Below are 18,263 nucleotides of genomic sequence, written 5' to 3' on the forward strand. Positions count from 1 at the left end.
AGGCTGAGGCAGGAGAATCACTTGAACCTAGGAGGCAGAGGTCGCAGTGAACTGAGATCCCGCCATCGCACTTCAGCCTGGGCAACAAGGGCAAAACTCCATCTCAAAAAAAAAAAAAAAAAAAAATTGACCTTGGGGAGCCCTAGGAGATGTGACTAGGAATTAGCTGCTTGTCTTCCAAGGCAGCTGAAACTGAAGGACAACTGTGTGGCTTGCCTACGGGGAGAAAGATGCCCTACATATCAAAATGCGATGGGCAAAGATTACAAACTGGTTTCAAATACCAGCCCTAAGTCAAAGAGGAGTGTGTTTCAGAAGAAGAGCCCTTTCTGGCCCCCGGTTTCAGACCTCCAGCCCAGAGCCAGGGTGAAAGACACTAGTTAGTCTGTTCTTTATTTTCCTTGGAAAATTACAGGGTTACTTATCAACAAAATAACTGTCCATCCGGTGGGGAAGTGCCATCCGGTGGCTTCTATGTACAGGCCCATCCCTGGGAACCACATTTCCAGAGGGGGCCTCCCCCTGAGGCCCCCATTGGCCCCCTCCCAGGTATCCAAGAATAAATCACACGGTGACAGCTGCCGGCATGGGTGAGTGGGACCCAGGCCTATTACCCGGCCAGAGGGTTTGGGGGCCTCTCTCCTGGAAGCCTGCTCTTTCCACACCCCCTTTCCCAGCCAGGCTGTCTTGGACACTCCCGGGGCTCCGCTGAGGGGCACATGATTCCCGCTTTGGACTTCTTTTGAGATGTCATTTTAACACTGAGGCATCCTGGCCTCCCTTCCCGGAAGATGGGTTATTTGCAGTGCTGTCTTTTCTTTTAGTCCCGGTTTTTGTACAAAAACAATGATACTCTCCATTGGACTATATTTTTGCCCAAGAAACAAAAGTGCCTCAACAGGTACAGTTCTGCTGGTCAATCTGCTTCCGGCAGGGCTCCATGGTGACAGCCACGCCCACCCCACTCCGGCCCGATGTCATTCGGGTCACCTCGCTCCAGGTGTCTGTATCTGGGTCGTAACACTCCACACTGTCCAGGAACGTGTGACCATCATAGCCTCCTGCGGGAAGAACAGAAGGGATGGTCACCACCTGTCACACCACATCCAAGAGCAGGGGACAGAAAGAGAGAGACGCAGCTGTGAGATGCAAAAGCAGGCCGGGCGCGGTGGCTCACGCCTATAATCCTAGCACTTTGCAGGGCTGAGGCAGGAGGATTGCTTGAGGCCAGGAGTTCGAGGCCAGCCTGGGCAACATAGCAAAACCTTAGTCTCTTACTAAAAAAAAAAAAAAATGGCCAGGCATGGTAGCTCACGCCTATAATCCCAGCACTTTGGGAGACTGAGGTGGGTGGATCACTTGAGTCCAGGAGTTTGAGACCAGCCTGGGCAACATGGTGAAGCCCCATCTCTACAAAAAAACATAAAAATTTCGCCAGGCGTGGTGGTGCGCGCCTGTAGTCCTAGCTATTAGGGAGGCTGAGGTGGGGAGGATCAGTTGAGTCTGGGAGGCAGAGGTTGCAGTGAGCAGAGATTGCACCACTGTACTCTAGCCTAGGCAACAGAGTGAGACCCTATCTCAAAATAAATAAATAAAAATAGGAAAATAGGCCACTCGCGGTGGCTCATGCCTGCAATCCCAGCACTTTGGGGGCCGAGGCAGGCAGATCACCTGAGATCAGGAGTTCGAGGCCAGCCTCGCCAACAGAGTGAAACCCTGTATCTACTAAAAATACAAAATTAGATGCGACTGGTGATGCACGCCTGTAATCTCAGCTACCTGGGAGACTGAGGTAGGAGAATCGCTTGAACCCGGGAGGCGGAGGTTGCAGTGAGCTGAGATTGTGCCACTGCACTCCAGCCTGGTGACAGAGCAAGACTCCACCTCAAAATAAATAAATAAATAAAATAAAATAAAAAATAAATAAATAAAAATAAAATAAAATAAAGGCTGGGCACAGTGGATCATGCCTGTAATCCCAGGACTTTCGGAGGCTGAGGCAGGTGGATCACCGGAGGTCAGGAGTTCAAGACCAGCCTGGCTAACATTGTGAAACCCCGTCTCTACTAAAAATCAAAATTGGCCGAGCACGGTGGCTCACACCTGTAATCCCATCCCTCTGGGAGGCCGAGGCGGGCAGATCACCTGAGGTCAGGAGTTCGAGACCAGCCTGACCAACATGGAGAAAACCCTTCTCTACTAAAAATACAAAATTAGCTGGGCGTGGTGGCGCATGCCTGTAACCTCAGCTACTCGGGAGGCTGAGGGAGGAAAATTGCTTGAACCTGCCAGGTAGAGGTTGCAGTGAGCCGAGATCGAGCCATTGCACTCCAGCATGGGCAACGAAAGCGAAACTCCATCTCAAAAAAAAAAAAATTAGCTAGGCGTGGTGGCGCGTGCCTGTATTCCCAGCTACTCAGGAGGCTGAGACAGGAGAATCACTTGAACCTGGGAAGCAGAGGTTGCAGTGAGCCAAGATTGCGCCATTGCACTCCAGCCTGGGCAACATGAGCAAAACTCTGTCTCAAAAAAATAAAATAAAATAAAATAAAAATAAATAAAAACATTAAGCTGGGCGCGGTGGCTCACACCTGTAATCCCAGCACTTTGGGAGGCTGAGGTGGGCAGATCACCTGAGGTCAGGCGTTCAAGACCAGCCTGACCAACATGGTGAAACCCCGTCTCTAATAAAATACAAAAATTAGCTGGGCATAGTGGCAGGCGCCTGTAATCTCAGCTACTTGGGAGGCTGATGGGGGAGAGTCACTTGAAACCAGGAGGCGGAGGTTGCAGTGAGCTGAGATCGCGCCATTGCACTCCAGCCTGGCAACAGACTGAGACTCTGTCTCCAAAAAAAAACAAAAACAAAAACAAAAAACAAAACAGGCTGGGCGCGGTGGCTCATGCCTCTAATCCTAGCACTTTGGGAGGCCGAGGCAGGTGGATCACGAGGTCAGGAGTTCGAGACCAGCCTGGCCAACATGGTGAAACCCCGTCTCTACTAAAATACAAAAAATTAGCCTGGTGCGGTGGCATGTGCCTGTAGTCGCAGCTACTCAGGAGGCTGAGACAGGAGAATCGCTTGAACCCAGGAGGTGGAAGTTGCAGTGAGCTGAGATCATGCCATTGCACTCCAGCCTGGGCAACATTGTGAGACACCATCTCAAAAGAAAAAAAACATTAGCCGGGTGTGGTGGTGCGCGCCTGTGGTCCCTGCTACTTGGGAGGCTGAGGCAGGAGGATGGCTGGAGCCCAGGCTGTTGAGGCTCCAGCGAGCTGTGATCACACCACTGCACTCCAGACTGGGCAACAGAGCGAGACCTTGTTTCTAAAAAAAAAAAAAAAAAAAAAAGGAAAGCAAAAGCAGTCCACAAAAGATGGGCTAGTCAGGACTCTTCCCCGCCCCCAGGGCCTCACCAAGGACGTAGATTCTCCCCTGGTGGACAGTGATCCCCAGGGCACTTCGCCGGTGCTTCATGGGGGCTACGAAAGTCCACGTCTCTGTTTCCACATCGTAGCGCTCCACGCTGTTCAGCTGGTCCTGACCATCATAGCCCCCAGCAGCATAGATACAGTTGTGCAGGACGCAGACGCCTAAAGGGCATCATGCAGAGAAGGTGACTCTGGGGGTCTGGCTTTGGGAACCCCAGCCATCACCTCCTTGAGGGAGACCTTTCCTCTCTCCTCTCCCTTCTCACCCTCAGAAATGAAGCGGGGAGAGAGAGAAGCTTGGACTCTATCAGAATCCAGGGCTTCTGTGGTTACCCCAGCATGAGGGTTGCAACAGGGGGTCTCTCCCAGGCCTGGCTCAGTTTCACCCCAGGATGGTGGGGGGTGTTCCTGGGTGCTCCCCTCCCTACCGTCCCCACCCACCTGCCCCGCTTCGGATGGTGTTCATTGCTGTGATCATTCGCCACTCGTTCCTCTCTGGGTAGTAACACTCAGCTGAATTAAGGCGGTTTGTCCCGTCAAAGCCCCCCACGGCATAAAGCAGACGATTGAGGACAGCCACGCCCACCCCGATCCTTCGTGTCAGCATTGGGGCCACCAAGTGCCACTCATCCCGCTCTGGCTCATACCTGCAAGGGCGTAAGAAAAATGGGGACAATGGCCATTATAGCTGACCTTCGTGGAATACTTAAGGGCCAGATACTCTTTTTTTTCCCCCTTAAAGAGACAGGGTCATCCGGCGCGATGGCTCATGCCTGTAATCCTAGCACTTTGGGAGGCCGAGGAGGGCGGATCACCTGAGCTCGGGAGTTTGAGACCAGCCTGGCCAACATGGTAAAACCCTGTCTCTACTAAAAGTACAAAAATTAGCTGGGTGTGATGGCAGGCGCCTGTAATCCCAGCTACTCCGGAGGCCGAGGCGAGATAATCACTTGAACCTGGGAGGCGGAGGTTGCAGCGAGCTGAGATCATGCCACTGCACTCCAACCTGGGCAACAGAGCGAGACTCCGTCTCAAAAAAAAAAAAGAAAAAAAGAGACAGGGTCTTGCTCTGTTGTCCAGGCTGGAGTGCAGTGGTGCAATCACTGAAGCTTCAAACTTTTTTTTTTTTTTTTGAGATGGAGTGCAATGGTGAGAGCATGGCTCACTGCAACCTCCACCTCCTGGGTTCAAGCAGTTATTCAGCCTCAGCCTCACAAGTAGCTGGGATAACAGGCACCCACCACCACGCCCGGCTAATTTTTGTATTTTTAGTAGAAATTGAGTTTCGCCACGTTGGCCAGGCTGGTCTCGAACACCTGACCTCAAGCGATCTGCCTGCCTCAGCTTTCCAAAGGGCTGGGATTACAGGCATGAGCCACCGCACCCAGCCTGCAGCTATCAACTCTTGGGCTCAAGGGACCCTCCTGGCTCAGCCTCCTGAGTAGCTGGGACTACAGGTGCACACCACCATGCCCACCTCCACTCGAACTCTAGTGCTTGCAGTTGTTCTCCAAGGATTGAGGTATCAGCAACTCCATTTTCCAAATGACGAAACTGAGCCTCCTAGCCATCAATTGCTCAAGTTCAAAAACACATCTGATAAACCCCTAGTGGCTCAGCCAGATCCCCCACTTCACAGATAACAAGATAACGTCTCAGAAAGGAGAAATCACACATTCAGCATCACTCTTTGATGCTCGAAGAGTCCTTTAGGTCCGGCACAGTGGCTCACACCTGTAATCGCAGCACTTTGGGAGGGTGAGGTGGGAGAATCCCTTGAGGACAGGAGTTCAAGACCAGCCTGGCCAACATGGTGAAACCCCATCTCTACAAAAAATACAAAAATTAACCAGGCGTGGTGGTGTGTACCTGTAGTCCCAGCTACCCCAGGGTCTGAGGCAGGAGAATCACTTGAACCTGGGAGGCGAGGTTGCAGTGACCCAAGATGGCACCAGTGCACTCCAGCCTGGGCAACAGAGCAAGAGAGACAGGGTCTTACTCTATTGCCCAGGCTAGTCTCCTGGACTCAAGCAATCCTCCCACCTCAGCCTCCCAAAGTCCCTGATTACAGGTATGGGCCACAGTGCCTAGCCCAACAATTTCAAACTGATGGAACATTTTCCAAATCCGCACAAAGGAACCATATGGGTTTGTGACAGTCCCCTAAGTATTTCCCAGCCCCAGGCACAGAATCAAAGGTCACTGACTAGAACTCTCCAAGGAGCTTAGCTTCATCCTGAGGCCTCCACTCCCTGAAGACAGGAAGAGGAAACAGCCTCAGGAAGAATCCCCGGATCTCAGTGTCTTGGGACTTGCCAGGAGCAGGACCCTCCGAGCCCACCCCCAGGCCCTGCCACTCACCTCTCCACACTGTTGTGGTGGATGCAGCCGTGGGAGCCGCCGACGGCATAGATGTGGCCATCGATGACCCCCACCCCGATGCGGTTGCGGGGCACGCTCATGGGGGCGCAGGGCGACCACTGATTGGTCATGGGATTGTAACAGTCCAGGGCGCTGGAGTCGGTGTTGCCGTCGGGCGAGTTGTTCCTGCCGCCCACGGCGTACAACAGCCCGCCCACCACGCAGCCGGCCAGGCCGCTCCGCGGCACCTGCAGGTCCGCCAACCGGAGCCAGGTGCCGTCACTGGGGTTGTAAGCCTCCAGGTAGCTGAGCGACTGTCGGAAGTAGCCGCCCGCGGTGTAGATCAGGCGGCCCACCTTGGGCGCCCGGCAGGGCATCACCTGCGTGGGCTTGTGCAGGGTGAGCTCCTCGAAGATCTTGACCAGGTAGTCCTTGCAGCGGGAGTCGGACTGCAGGATCTCGCACTTCTGCAGCTGCATCTGCAGGAAGTTCGGCGTCAACGAGTGGCAGCGCACGGCCCGCAGCAGCGCCTGGACGTAGAACCGTCGCTGTTCGCAGTCGTACTTGACCCAGTTGATGCAGGCGTGGAAGACCTCGGACTCGCAGCGCACGTTCAGGTCGTCACGGCTGATGAGGGTCACCAGTTGGCAGTGGGACAGGTTGAAGAACTCCTCTTGCTTGGCCACCTGCAGAGGGCGACAGTGGGACGGGCTGACTCCCCAGTCACCCCCACACCTCACCAAGCAGGACCGGGACAAGTAACTTATCACTGCCGCCGACAGTCTCAGCTTCCTTATCTGCTAAATGGGGATTCAAATAATAGGAACCGCGTACATTGTGATGACTAAATGAGTTAATCCTGCCGGGCGCGGTGGCTCACGCCTGTAATGCCAGCACTTTGGGAGGCCGAGGCTGGCGGATCACGAGGTCAGGAGTTGAGAGACAAGCCTGGCCAATATGGTGAAACCCCATCTCTACTAAAAATACAAAAATTATCCGGGTGTGGTGGCACACGCCTCTAGTCCCAGCTACTCGGGAGGCTGAAGCAGAAGAATCGCTTGAACCCAGGAGGCGGGAGGCGGAGGTTGCAGTGAGCTGATATTGCGCCACTGCACTCCAGCCTGGGCGACAGAGCAAGACTCTGTCTCAAAGAAAAAAAAAAAAAAGAGTTAATACTATGTGCCAAGTATGTCATCAGGACTCAGGAAAATGGGCAAAGACTCAGTAGATCGTGTACCCTGGGGTATCATTTGGCTTTGGTTTTTGAGACAGAGTCTCACTCTGTCACCCAGGCTGGAGTGCAGTGGCATGATCTAGGCTCACTGCAACCTCTGCCTCCCAGGTTCAAGCAATTCTCCTGCCTCAGCCTCTCAAGTAGCTGACATTACAGGCACCTACCACCATGCCCCGTTAATTTTTATTTTATTTTATTTTATTTTGATATGGATTCTTACTCTGTTGCCCAAGCTGGAGTGCAGTGGTGTGATCTTGCTTCACTGCAACCTCCGCCACCCAGGTTCAAGTGATTCTCCTGCCTCAGCCTCCCAAGTAGCTAGGATTACAGGAGTGTGCCTCCAGAGCAGCTAATTTTTTTTTTTCGAGACAGTCTCGCTCTGTCGCCCAGGCTGGAGTGCAGTGGAGCGATCTCCGCTTGCTGCAACCTCCGCCTCCTGGGTTCACGCCATTCTCCTGCCTCAGCCTCCCGATTAGCTGGGACTACAGGCGCCCGCGACCACGCCCGGCTAAGTTTTTTTTGTATTTTTTTAGTAGAGATGGGGTTTCACCAAGTTAGCCAGGATGGTCTCGATCTCCTGACCTTGTGATCCACCCGCCTTAGCCTCCCAAAGTGCTGGGATTACAGGCGTGAGCCACCGCACCCGGCCATTTTTTTGTATTTATTTTTAGTAGAGACGGAGTTTCACTATGTATTTTTAGTAGAGATGGCGTTTCTTCATGTTGGCCAGGCTGGTCTCAAACTTTTTTTTTTTGAGATGGAATCTCGCTCTTTTGCCCAGGCCGGACTGCAGTGGCACTATCTCGGCTCACTGCAAGCTCCACCTCCCGGGTTCACGCCATTCTCCTGCCTCAGCCTCCCGAGTAGCTGGGACTACAGGGACCCACCACCGTGCCTGGCTAATATTTTTTGTATTTTTAGTAGAGACGGGGTGACTGTGTTAGCCAGGATGATCTCGATCTCCTGACCTCGTGACCCGCCTGCCTTGGCCTCCCAAAGTGCTGGGATTACAAGCGTGAGCCACCGCGCCTGGCCAGTCTTGAACTCTTGACCTTAGGTGATCTGCCCATCTCAGCATCCCTAAGTGCTAGGATTACAGGCGTGAGCCACCGGACCTGGCCTGTTTTTGCTTTTGAGACACAGTTTTGCTCTGTCACCTAGGCTGTAGTGCAGTGGCACAATCATAGCTCACTGTAGCCTTGAACTCCTGGGCTCAAATGATCTTCCCACCTAAGCCTCCTGAGTCGCTGGGACTACAGGTGTGTGCCACCACGCACAGCTAATTTTCATATTTTTATGGTAGAGACGGGGTTTCACCATGTTGGCCAGGTTGGTCTGGAACTCCTGACCTCAAGTGGCCCACCCCCTTGCCTTCCAAAGTGCTGGGATTACAGGCATGAGCCACCGTGTCCGGCCGTTGGTCTTAAACTCTTGAGCTCAAATGATTCTCCTACTTCAGCCTCCTGAGGATTACAGGTGTGCATCACCATACCTGGCTTGGCTTTTTTTTTTTTTTTTTTTTGAGATGGAGTCTCGCTCTGTCGCCCAGGCTGGAGTGCAGGGGTGCAATCTCAGCTCACTGCAAGCTCTGCCTCCCGGGTTCACGCCATTCTCCTGCCTCAGCCTCCCGAGTAGCTGGGACTACAGGCGCCCACCACCACACCCGGCTAATTTTTGTTTTTGTATTTTTAGTAGAGACGGGATTTCACCGTGTTAACCAGGCTGGTCTTGAACTCCTGACCTCAGGTGATCTGCCTGCCTCGGCCTCCCAAAGTGCTGGGATTACAGGCCTGAGCCACCACGCCTGGCCTCTGAGTTTTCTGTTTGTTTCTTTTCTTTTTTTTTTTTTGAGATGGAATCTCGCTCTGTCGCCCAGGCTGGAGTGCAGTGGCACGAACTTGCCTCACTGCAAGCTCTGCCATCCAGGTTCACGCGATTCTCCTGCCTCAGCCTCCCGAGTAGCTGGGACTACAGGTGCCCACCACCATATCCAGCTAATTTTTTGTATTTTTAGTAGAGACGGGGTTTCACCATGTTAGCTAGGATGGTCTCGATCTCCTGACCTCGTGATCCGCCTGCCTCAGCCTCCCAAAGTGCTGGGATTACAGGCGTGAGCCACCGCGCCCGGCCTCTTTTTTTTCTTTTTTTTTTTTTTGAGACAGAGTCTCACTCTGTCGTCAGGCTGGATACAGTGGCGTGATCTCGGCTCACTGCAACCTCTGTCTCCGGGTTCAAATGATTCTTCTGCCTCAGCCTCAGCCTCCTGAGTAGCTGGGACTACAGGCACGCACAACCACACCCGGCTAATTTTTGTATTTTTAGTAGAGATGGGATGTCTGAGTTTATTTTTTAAGAGACAGGGTCTTGCTCTGTCACCTATGGTGGAGTGCAGAGGTGCCACTGTAACCTCAAATTCCTGGGCTCATGTGATTCTCCTGCCTCAGCCTCCCAAAGCACTGAGATTATACGCACGAGCCAACTCACCCATCTTGTTTTTTAAAATGAAATCATTTTCTAAAATGGCAAATAGACTAAAAAAGGAAAAAATAAGCAATCACAATAGAATGTTGTGGAAAAAAACAAGTGACAGCTCTGGGCCAGCACAGTGGTTCCCACCTGTAATCCCAGCACTTTGGGAGGCCAAAGCAGGCGGATCACCTGAGGTCAGAAGTCCAAGACCAGCCTGGCCAACATGGTGAAACCCCGTCTCTACTAAAAACAAAAAAATTAGCCAGCTGTGGTAGTGTGCACCTGTAATCCCAGTTACTGAGGAGGCTGAGGCAGGAGAATCGCTTGAATCCAGGAGGCAGAGATTGCAGTGAGCTGAGATTGTGCCACTGTACTCCAGCCTGAGCAACAGAGTGAGACTCCATCTCCAAAAAAAAAAAAAAAAAAAAAAAAGTGGAAGCTCCAAAGAAACCAGCATGAGTTGGAATTTTGATCCGACCACTTCGTAGGTGTGTAACTTGGGCAAATCTCTGAAATGCTCCATGCCTTGGTTTTCCTCCTCTGTAAAATGGGATTATATTAATGGCCACCTCAAAGTAAGGCTACTTCTAGGGTATACAGAGCCCTGGATAAATATTTCTTGTAGCCAGGTGTGGTGGCTCACGCCTGTAATCCTGGTACTTTGGGAGACCAAGGCAGGAAGATTGCTTGAGCCCAGGAATTTAAGACCAGCCTGGGCAACATACGAGACCTCATCTCTACCAAGAAAAGATATAAAAATTAGCCAAGCATGGTAGCTCACGCCTGTAGTCTCAGCTACTCAGGAGACTGAGGTGGGAGGATCACTTGAGCCCAGGAGCTGGAGTTTGTGATAAGCAGAGATCGTGCCACTGAAGTCCAGCCTGGGTGACAGAGTGAGACCCTGTCTCTAAAAAAAAAAAAAAAAAAAAAAAAAGGCCAGGTGCGGTGGCTCACACATGTAATCCCAGCACTTTGGGATGCCAAGTCGGGCGGATCTCTTGAGGTCAGGAGTTCAAGACCAGCCTGACCAACATGGTGAAACCCCATCTCTACAAAAAATACAAAAATTATCTGGGCATGGTGACACATGCCTATAATCCCAGCTACTTGGGAGGCTGAGGAATGAGAATCACTTGAACCCGAGAGGCGGAGGTTGCAGTGAGCCGAGATCATGCCATTATACTCCAGCCTGATGACAGAGTGAGACTCTGTCCCCCCCCCCCCAAAAAAAGGGGGGCTTGGCGCGGTGGCTCAAGCCTGTAATCCCAACACTTTGGGAGGCTGAGGTGGGCGGATCACGTGAGGTAAGGAGTTCCAGACCAGCCTGGCCAACATGGTGAAACCCTGTCTCTACTAAAAATACAAAAATTAGCCAGCGTGGTGGTGCACCCCTGTAATCCCAGCTACTTCGGAGGCTGAGGCATGAGAATCGCTTGAACCCAGGACGTGGAGGCTTGCAGTGAGCCGAAATCTTGCCACTGCACTTCAGCCTGGGCGATAGAGCCAGACTCAGTCTCAAAAACAAAAAAGGACTGGGGGGTGGGGGGCGGGCGTGGGCGCAGTGTCTCATGCCTGTAATCCCAGCAATCCCAGCACAGTTAGGGAGGCCAAGGCAGGCAGATCACCTGAGTTCAGGGGTTCGAGACCAGCTTGGCCAACATGGTGAAACCCCATCTGTACTAAAAATATTTTTTAAAAATTAGCTGGGCATAGTGGTAGGCACCTGTAATCCCAGCTACTTGGGAGGCTGAGGCAGGAGAATTGCTTGAACCCAGGAGATGGAGGTTGCAGTAAGCCAATACAGTGCCACTGCATGCCAGCCTGGGTGACAGTGAGACTCCGTCTCAAAAAAAAAAAAAAAGTTGTCAGGCACTCGTCTATGTAATCAGTTTTAATCTAGTACCCCATGTTCATACAAACACAAGAAAGAAACACTGTATATGTTTCTCCTACTGTATAGACCACTTTCCTAGAAGCTGCAGGCCCTAGGACTAACGCCAGAGAACCCTGGGGCGTCTGATCAACCCCACATGTAACATAGAGGGTAGGAAAGAATCTATCCCTGAAGGAGAGAAATAGAGATCAGTGTAACATCCATCCCAGCTGGTACCAGCCAGTGGGGGACTTAGAAAATTTCCAGGAAGGAACACCAAGACATGGGACTCCCAAAGGCTTAGGGCCTGGGGCACTGCCCTGCTTGCCTAGGCCGAAGGGTAGTACTGCCTCATAGGACAGTTGGGAACAGTCAATGATGCAAAGGACATAAATCACTTAGAACAGGGGCTGGCCCACAGCAAGTGCTCAATAAACACTTCTTGGCCTGGTGCTGGTGTGGTGCTTCATACCTGTAATCCCAACACTACGGGAGGCCAAAGCCAGAGGATTGTTCAAAGCCAGGAGGTTCGAGACCAGTCTCAGCAACATAGCAAGACCCTGTCTCTACAAAAAAATTTAAAAACTAAAAAATTAGCCATGCGTGGTGCTGCATACCTATAGTCCCAGCTACTCAGGAGGCTGAGATAGGAGGCCTCCCTGAGCCCAAGAGTTGGAGGCTACAGTGAGCTAGGATGGCACCACTGTACTCCAGCCTGGGGACAGAGCAAGACCTCATCTCTTCAAAAACTTTTTTTTTTTTTTTTGAGACAGAGTTTCGCTCTTATTGCCCAGGCTGGAGTGCAATGGCGCAATCTCAGCTCACTGCAACCTCCGCCTCCCGGGTTCAAGCGATTCTCCTGCCTCAGCCTCCTGAGTAGCTGGGATTACAAGCATGAGCCACCATGCCAGGCTAATTTTGCATTTTTAATAGAGACGTGGTTTCTCCATGTTGGTCAGGCTGGTCTTGAACTCCCGACCGCAGGTGATCTGCCCACCTCGGCCTTCCAAAGTGCTGGGATTATAGGCATGAGCCACCGCGCCCAGGCTTTTTTTTTTTTTTTTTTTTGAGACAGAGTCTTGCTCTGTCGCCCAGGCTGGAGTGCAATGGTGCGATCTCGGCTCACTGCAACCTCCACCTCCCCGGTTCAAGCGATTCTCCTGTCTCAGCCTCTCGAGTAGCAGGGACTATAGTCACATGCCACTACACCTGGCTAGTTTTCTTTTTTTGTATTTTTATTAGAGATGGGGTTTCACCATATTGGTCAGGCTGGTCTCAAACTCCTGACCTCAGGTGAGCCACCCGCCTCAGCCTCCCAAAGTGCTGGGATTACAGGCGTGAGCCACTGGGCCCTGCCCTCTCTTGTCAATTTCTATAGATAATTTCCTTCACTGAGAAATGAAAATGAAACCAAAAACAGTATAAGGACATTGTGTGGACCAAAGAAAACATGACTAAGGTTCAGACTTACAGCTTGCAGCCTGTCACGGGTGTCCAATAAACATTTGCTGACTGCCCGAAAGGCTGGGCTACCCTAGGATTTGGCTGCTGTTCACTGCACTCTGCCCCACCTTTGACCCCAGAGAAACCAGGGAGCCCAGAGACATATGAAGACCTCACCTTCCCCAGCTGTTCACCAGTCTCCCCACATGTGTAGACAAGGAACTCAGAACCCCAGTTGTTTTTTAATTTTTTTTTTTTTTTTTGAAACTGAGTCTTGCTCTGTTGCGCAAGCTGGAGTGCAGTGGCTCGATCTCCGCTCACTGCAACCTCCACCTCTTGGTTCAAGCGATTCTCCTGCCTCAGCCTCCTGAGCAGCTGGGACTACAGGCGCCCACCACCAGGCCTGGCTAATTTTTATATTTTTAGTAGAGATGGGTTTTAGCTATGTTGGCCAGGCTGGTCTTGAACTCCTTACCTCAGGTGATCCACCCGCCTCGGCCTCCCAAAGTGTTGGGATTACAGGCATGAGCCACCACGCCCGGCCCCAGTTGTTTTTTGTTTGTGTGTTAGTTTGTTTAGAGACAGGGTGTCATTATGTTGCCTGGGCTGGTCTTGAACTCTTGGCCTAAAGCAATCCCCCCGCCTCGGCCCCTCAAACTGTGGGGACTACACCACCATACCCAGCCCAGAACCTCCTTTTTCTCCAGTTTCCTGCCTTGACATCTCAAGGGGAGACAGTGATGAGCACTCGTCCATCCCTGGTCCTTCTCCTGACACTGCCCCCAGCCCCACTTCCCCGCTCACCTCCCCAAAATGCATGTAGATGTACTCCCGGGCACGCTGGTGCAACTCCACGCAGCCAATCTGCTCAGCGAAGTTGGCGATGCCGATGGCATTGCTGGGGTCCAGCTGCTGCACCAGGAAGTCACTGCAGGCACGGACAACGCTGTCGATCTGGTACATGACAGCGCCGTTCATGACGTGGAGGACACACTTCTCGCCCATGGAGATGGAGGCCGTGTAGGCGAATTCGATGAGGCGCTCCATGACCTTGGGGTGGATACCCTCAATGGACACCACCTCCATGCCCTGCTCCCGCAGCCCGTTGGTGAACATGGCCTTGAAGACAGGGCTGGATGAGGCCAGCACCACCTTGTGGGCCATGAACTGGGCGGCCGGTGCATCCTGGTACTTGACCTGCAGTGTGACGTCACACAGCTGCTGGCTGAGCCGCAGCTCGTTCATGATGCCAAAGGCCTGCTTGGTATGATCCTCCAGGGTGTAGCTGAAGGTGCGGTTGCCATGCTGGGAGGGCGTCACCTCCGCCTTGCACTCAGTGGAGGCGTACATCACCGCGTCCCCTGCCCCCTCAGGGCACTGTGACTGCAGGGGCAGGAATCGGCAGCAGGCCCCAGCCCCGCTAGGCCTGGGATCTGGCTGCATGGGGTTCCAAAAGATAAGCAACACCACCACCTCTGGCACTCAGGGACCTGGAGGGGAGAGAGCACAGGGCAGGGGGCAGGGGTTGGGACTGGGCCAGCACCTGCCGGGCCTCGTTTTGCAAGATAAAGCAATTCCTAGGTCAGTTTTCCTGCAAAGTAGGTGAAGCAGAATCCATTTGCAAACCTGCAAACTTCCCAGACCTGATGGACCTGATCGGCCCAAGAGCCCATCTTAAAACATACATGAAGTCATATCTCTCCCCTGCTCTGGATCCTCCAATGCCTCCCACAGTACCTAGTAAAACTGAACTCCTTAACAGCCTGCAAAGCCCTACACAATTAGCCCCTGCCACCTCTTCCCTTTGATCACTCTGCTTCAGCAATCTGGCGGCCTTTCCCTTTCTAGAGCATGTTGAGCTCATTCCTTCATTTGCCTCACCATTTACTGGGCACCTACTGTATGCCAGGCACTGATCTGGGTGCTGAAGACACAGCAGTGAGCAAAACACAAAAATCCTACCCTGCCAGAGCTGACAACTGCGGGGAGGAGCAATCATAAACTAAAATAAGCAAGACCTGGAAAAACAGCTTCATGAAGAAAATTACAACAGCATTGTGACAACGTGAGAATCGGGTGCAGTTTGTTTGCTTTTTTTTTTTTTTTTCAGATGGAGTCTCACTCTGTCACCCAGGCTGGAGTGCAATGGCTCGATCTTGGCTCACTGCAACCTCCGCCTCCCAGGTTCAAGCGATCCTCCTGCCTCAGCCTCCCGAGTAGCTGGGACTACAGGCGTCCGCCACCACACCCGGCTAGTTTTTGTATTTTTAGCAGAGACTGGGTTTCGCCATGTTGGCCAGGATGGTCTCAAACTCCTGACCTCAAGTGATCCGCCCACCTTGGCATCCCGAAGTGCTGGGATTACAGGCGTAAGCCACCATGCCTGACCCGGGGTGCAGTTTTTTAAAATCTGGCAGACCAAGCCTCTTTAAGAAGGTGAGGTTGGAGCTGAGACAGGGATGAAAATTATTATAAAGTGGGAGGCTGGGGAGTAGTTTTCCAGGCAGAGGAAACAGTAAGTGCAGTGGCTCAGAGGCTGAGACAGTCAATCTGGAGAATTGGGAAGGAATGCAGTGAGAGCTAAGGACTTAAGGAAGGGTTTCATGGAAACCCCTGGATCCTGGAGGGCCAGGAGATGAGTTATGTGTTTTGTGTTTTGTTTTTCGAGACAGAGTCTCGCTCTGTTGCCCAGGCTGGAGTACAGTGGTGCGATCTTGGCTCACTGCAACCCCTGCCTCCCGAGTTCAAGATATTCTCGACCGGGCGCGGTGGCTCACGCCTGTAATCCCAGCACTTTGGGAGGCCGAGGCAGGCGGATCACAAGGTCAGAAGATCGAGACCATCCTGGCTAACATGGTGAAACCCCATCTCTACTAAAAATACAAAAAATTAGCCGGGTGTGGCGGCGGGCGCCTGTAGTCCCAGCTACATGGGAGGCTGAGGCAGGAGAAAGGCGTGAACCCAGGAAGCAGAGCTTGCAGTGAGCCGAGATCGCGCCACTGCATTCCAGCCTGGGTGACAGAACAAGACTCCATCTCAAAAAAAAAAAAAAAAAAAAAAAGATATTCTCATACTTCGGCCTCCTGAGTAGCTGGGATTACAGGCACCAGCCACCACGATGGGCTAATTTTTTGTATTTTTAGTAGAGATGGGATTTCACCATGTTGGCCAGGGTGGTCTCAACCTCCTGGCCTCAAGTGATCCCCCTCCTCGACCTCCCAAAATGCTGGGATTACAGGCATAGGCTGCTGTGCCCAGACGTGAGTTACGTTTCAAAAGGAGTGGGGGATCTCCAAGTGGCTCCCCACAAGTGTATCTGCAAGTTCTCACTCCCCTCTTTCTGGGACTCAACTCAAAGTCTCCTCTTCCCTGTTTTATTGTCATCACTGCGCTTGTCAGGAACTGAAATGACCTCCTTTGCTTGTCTGTTGATCGACTGTCTCTCGTCCCCGGCCCCAGCGCCTCAAATGGCAGGGAGACCTATGTAGGTCGGCGTCGGGCCAACCCTCTCCTGTGCCTCTCGCCTGGGGCCTGGCACTGCGCAGGGGTCAATAAACGGGTGGTTGGCTAACTGCCCTGCCACCGTGCCTGCCAGAGCGGCCTCCTCCACCCTCCCTGGGTGCCACTCGGCCCCCACTCTGGTGCCAAGGCCCTGGGTTTGCCTCTTGGTCTTTGGCCAATCGGTCAACAATGCCCCTTGGGCACCGGGCACTTCCCCCACCCTACCAAGCGGCAAGTGGGCGACTGCGCATGCCCCTCCTGAGCCTCCACCAGGCCCAGTGAGGCGAGGAAGTGACCCCACCGCGGCCTCTCGGCTGCCAACCCCAGAACGCAGATCGAGCCCCTCAACGCCTCGGAGCCCCCGGGCCTCCGTCTGCGCAGCGCCTCCTGGTTCTCTCGCTCGGTTTCCGCCGCTCCCGGGCCACCCCGAGAGTTGCGCCGTCCAACAAAAATATCCACCCAGGCCGCGCCCTCCTGGCCCTCCGAGTCCTGGCGGGGAACTCGGAGGCGCCCTGGGCCGTGGCGCCCGTTTTCCTGGTCTCCGGGCACGGCCGCAGGGGCGCTCGCGGCCCGCGATGCCCGCAGCCCGGGCACATCCCGCCTCACTCACCCCGCCATGGCCGCGCTCCGGCTCCGCCTCCACCGCCCGAGCCCCGGCGCCTCCATCGCTGCGCGTGGGGGAGGCGCGGAGCGCGCGCAGGTCACCATGACTAAGCAGAGCCGGGCGCCCGCCGTGTCACAATAAAAGTCCCCGGGCCCTGGCCTCAGGCGGTAGGGACCGCTGAGGGGCCGCTCCCCACCCCCGCCCACGCCTGCTGCCGCCTAGCTGCGCGGCCACCACGGCGCCCAGCATGGCGGCGGGGCGGGGGCACGCGACCCTGAGCGCGCTTAGCCGCGTGGTCCGAGTCGCGGGGAATCTGAACCCCGAGTTCCAGGCCTGCGCGCCCCGGCCCGCACCAGGGGTGGGGTGGACACCCCTCCCCGTCGCTGCTGCCCAAGCGCTCACCTCAGCCCCCAGGTCGCTTCCGTAGGGGGTCCCTCGGGGTGGGGATGGCCGGGGCGCGCAGGGGCTCCGGGCACAGTGATGCCACCCGCGCACTGCGCTTCCGGGAAGCCGGGGGGCCGCGACCCAGTCCAGGAGATTCCTGCCTTACCTTGGCTGTAGGGGACCCGCGGGCGCCTCCGCCGTCGGGGGGCCTCGGCTCCAGGGCTGCGTGGCCTGCGGGGTCTTGGTTGTCGGTTGGGGAGCGGCCTCGGGACACCCGAAAAGGAGGCGGGGAGAGGGCGGAAAGGGCGCGGCGGGAAAGGAGCGGCGATTCTCCCGCCCTTCCCGCAGGTGCCCGGCGCCCGTCGGCGAGGAGTGGGGCATCGGGCGGGGGCGCACAGCCAGGCCCCCCTTCTCACTGTCCCTTCCATCTCCCGATTTCGTTGCTGGATGTCTCCTCGCGGGGCTGCGCGCCACCATCTGCTATTCTCCTTTTAACAACGCACAGCGCCGGCCTCGTGGTCCGGCGGCCGCAGGATCTAGGGAAAATTGTCTACCTCGCTAGGTTTTCTTTTCTTTTCTTTCTTTCTTTCTTTTTTTTTTTTTTTTTTTTTTTTTCCTTTAGAGACAAGGTCTCGCTCTGATCTGCACGCCCAGGCTGGAGTGCAGTGGCGCAATCGCGGCTCACTGCAGCCTCGAGCTCCTGGCCTCAAGCGATCCTCCCACCTCAGCCTCCTGAGTAGCTGGGACCACAGACACGCGCCACCACACCCGGCTGATTTTTAGTTTTTGTTTGTTTGTTTGTTTTTCTGTAGAGATGGGGTCTCGCAATGTTGCCCAGGCTGGTCTTGAACACCTGGGTTTAAGAGATCCTGACTCCATTGGCCTCCCAAAGTTCTGGGATTATAGTTGTGAGGCGCTGTGCCCAGGCCCCAGGTTTTCCTTGTCTTTTTTTTTTTTTTTTT

At 53.9% G+C, this 18,263-nt stretch overlaps 1 protein-coding gene across 7 annotated transcripts; it reads right to left on the reverse strand.

The window, feature by feature from the left end:
- Nucleotides 1-367: 367 nt before the first annotated feature.
- Nucleotides 368-17,984, reverse strand: KEAP1 (kelch like ECH associated protein 1). 7 transcript variants are annotated; one of them, XM_009434583.5, is made up of 6 exons: nt 17,468-17,984; nt 13,617-14,302; nt 5,794-6,479; nt 3,874-4,079; nt 3,418-3,594; nt 368-1,061 (listed from the first exon to the last, which is right to left on the reverse strand). In XM_009434583.5, the coding sequence occupies exons 2-6, from the start codon at nt 14,253-14,255 to the stop codon at nt 895-897; spliced, it is 1,875 nt and encodes a 624-aa protein (XP_009432858.1). In that variant the 5' UTR covers nt 14,256-14,302; nt 17,468-17,984; the 3' UTR covers nt 368-894.
- Between the last annotated feature and the right edge of the window lie 279 nt (nt 17,985-18,263).

Source organism: Pan troglodytes, chromosome 20, assembly GCF_028858775.2.
Source record: "Pan troglodytes isolate AG18354 chromosome 20, NHGRI_mPanTro3-v2.0_pri, whole genome shotgun sequence".
Lineage (NCBI taxonomy): Eukaryota > Metazoa > Chordata > Mammalia > Primates > Hominidae > Pan > Pan troglodytes.

What these genes read in the sequence shown, in the direction of transcription:
- KEAP1 (XM_009434583.5), bottom strand. Translation starts at nt 14,255, where the DNA reads ATGCAGCCAGATCCCAGGCCTAGCGGGGCTGGGGCCTGCTGCCGATTC. An exon ending in CACCATCCGAAGCGGGGCAG is followed by an intron (nt 3,595 to 3,873) that starts GTGGGTGGGGAC and finishes GATGCCCTTTAG; the next exon opens with GCGTCTGCGTCCTGCACAAC. An exon ending in GGGGAGAATCTACGTCCTTG is followed by an intron (nt 1,062 to 3,417) that starts GTGAGGCCCTGG and finishes TTCTTCCCGCAG; the next exon opens with GAGGCTATGATGGTCACACG.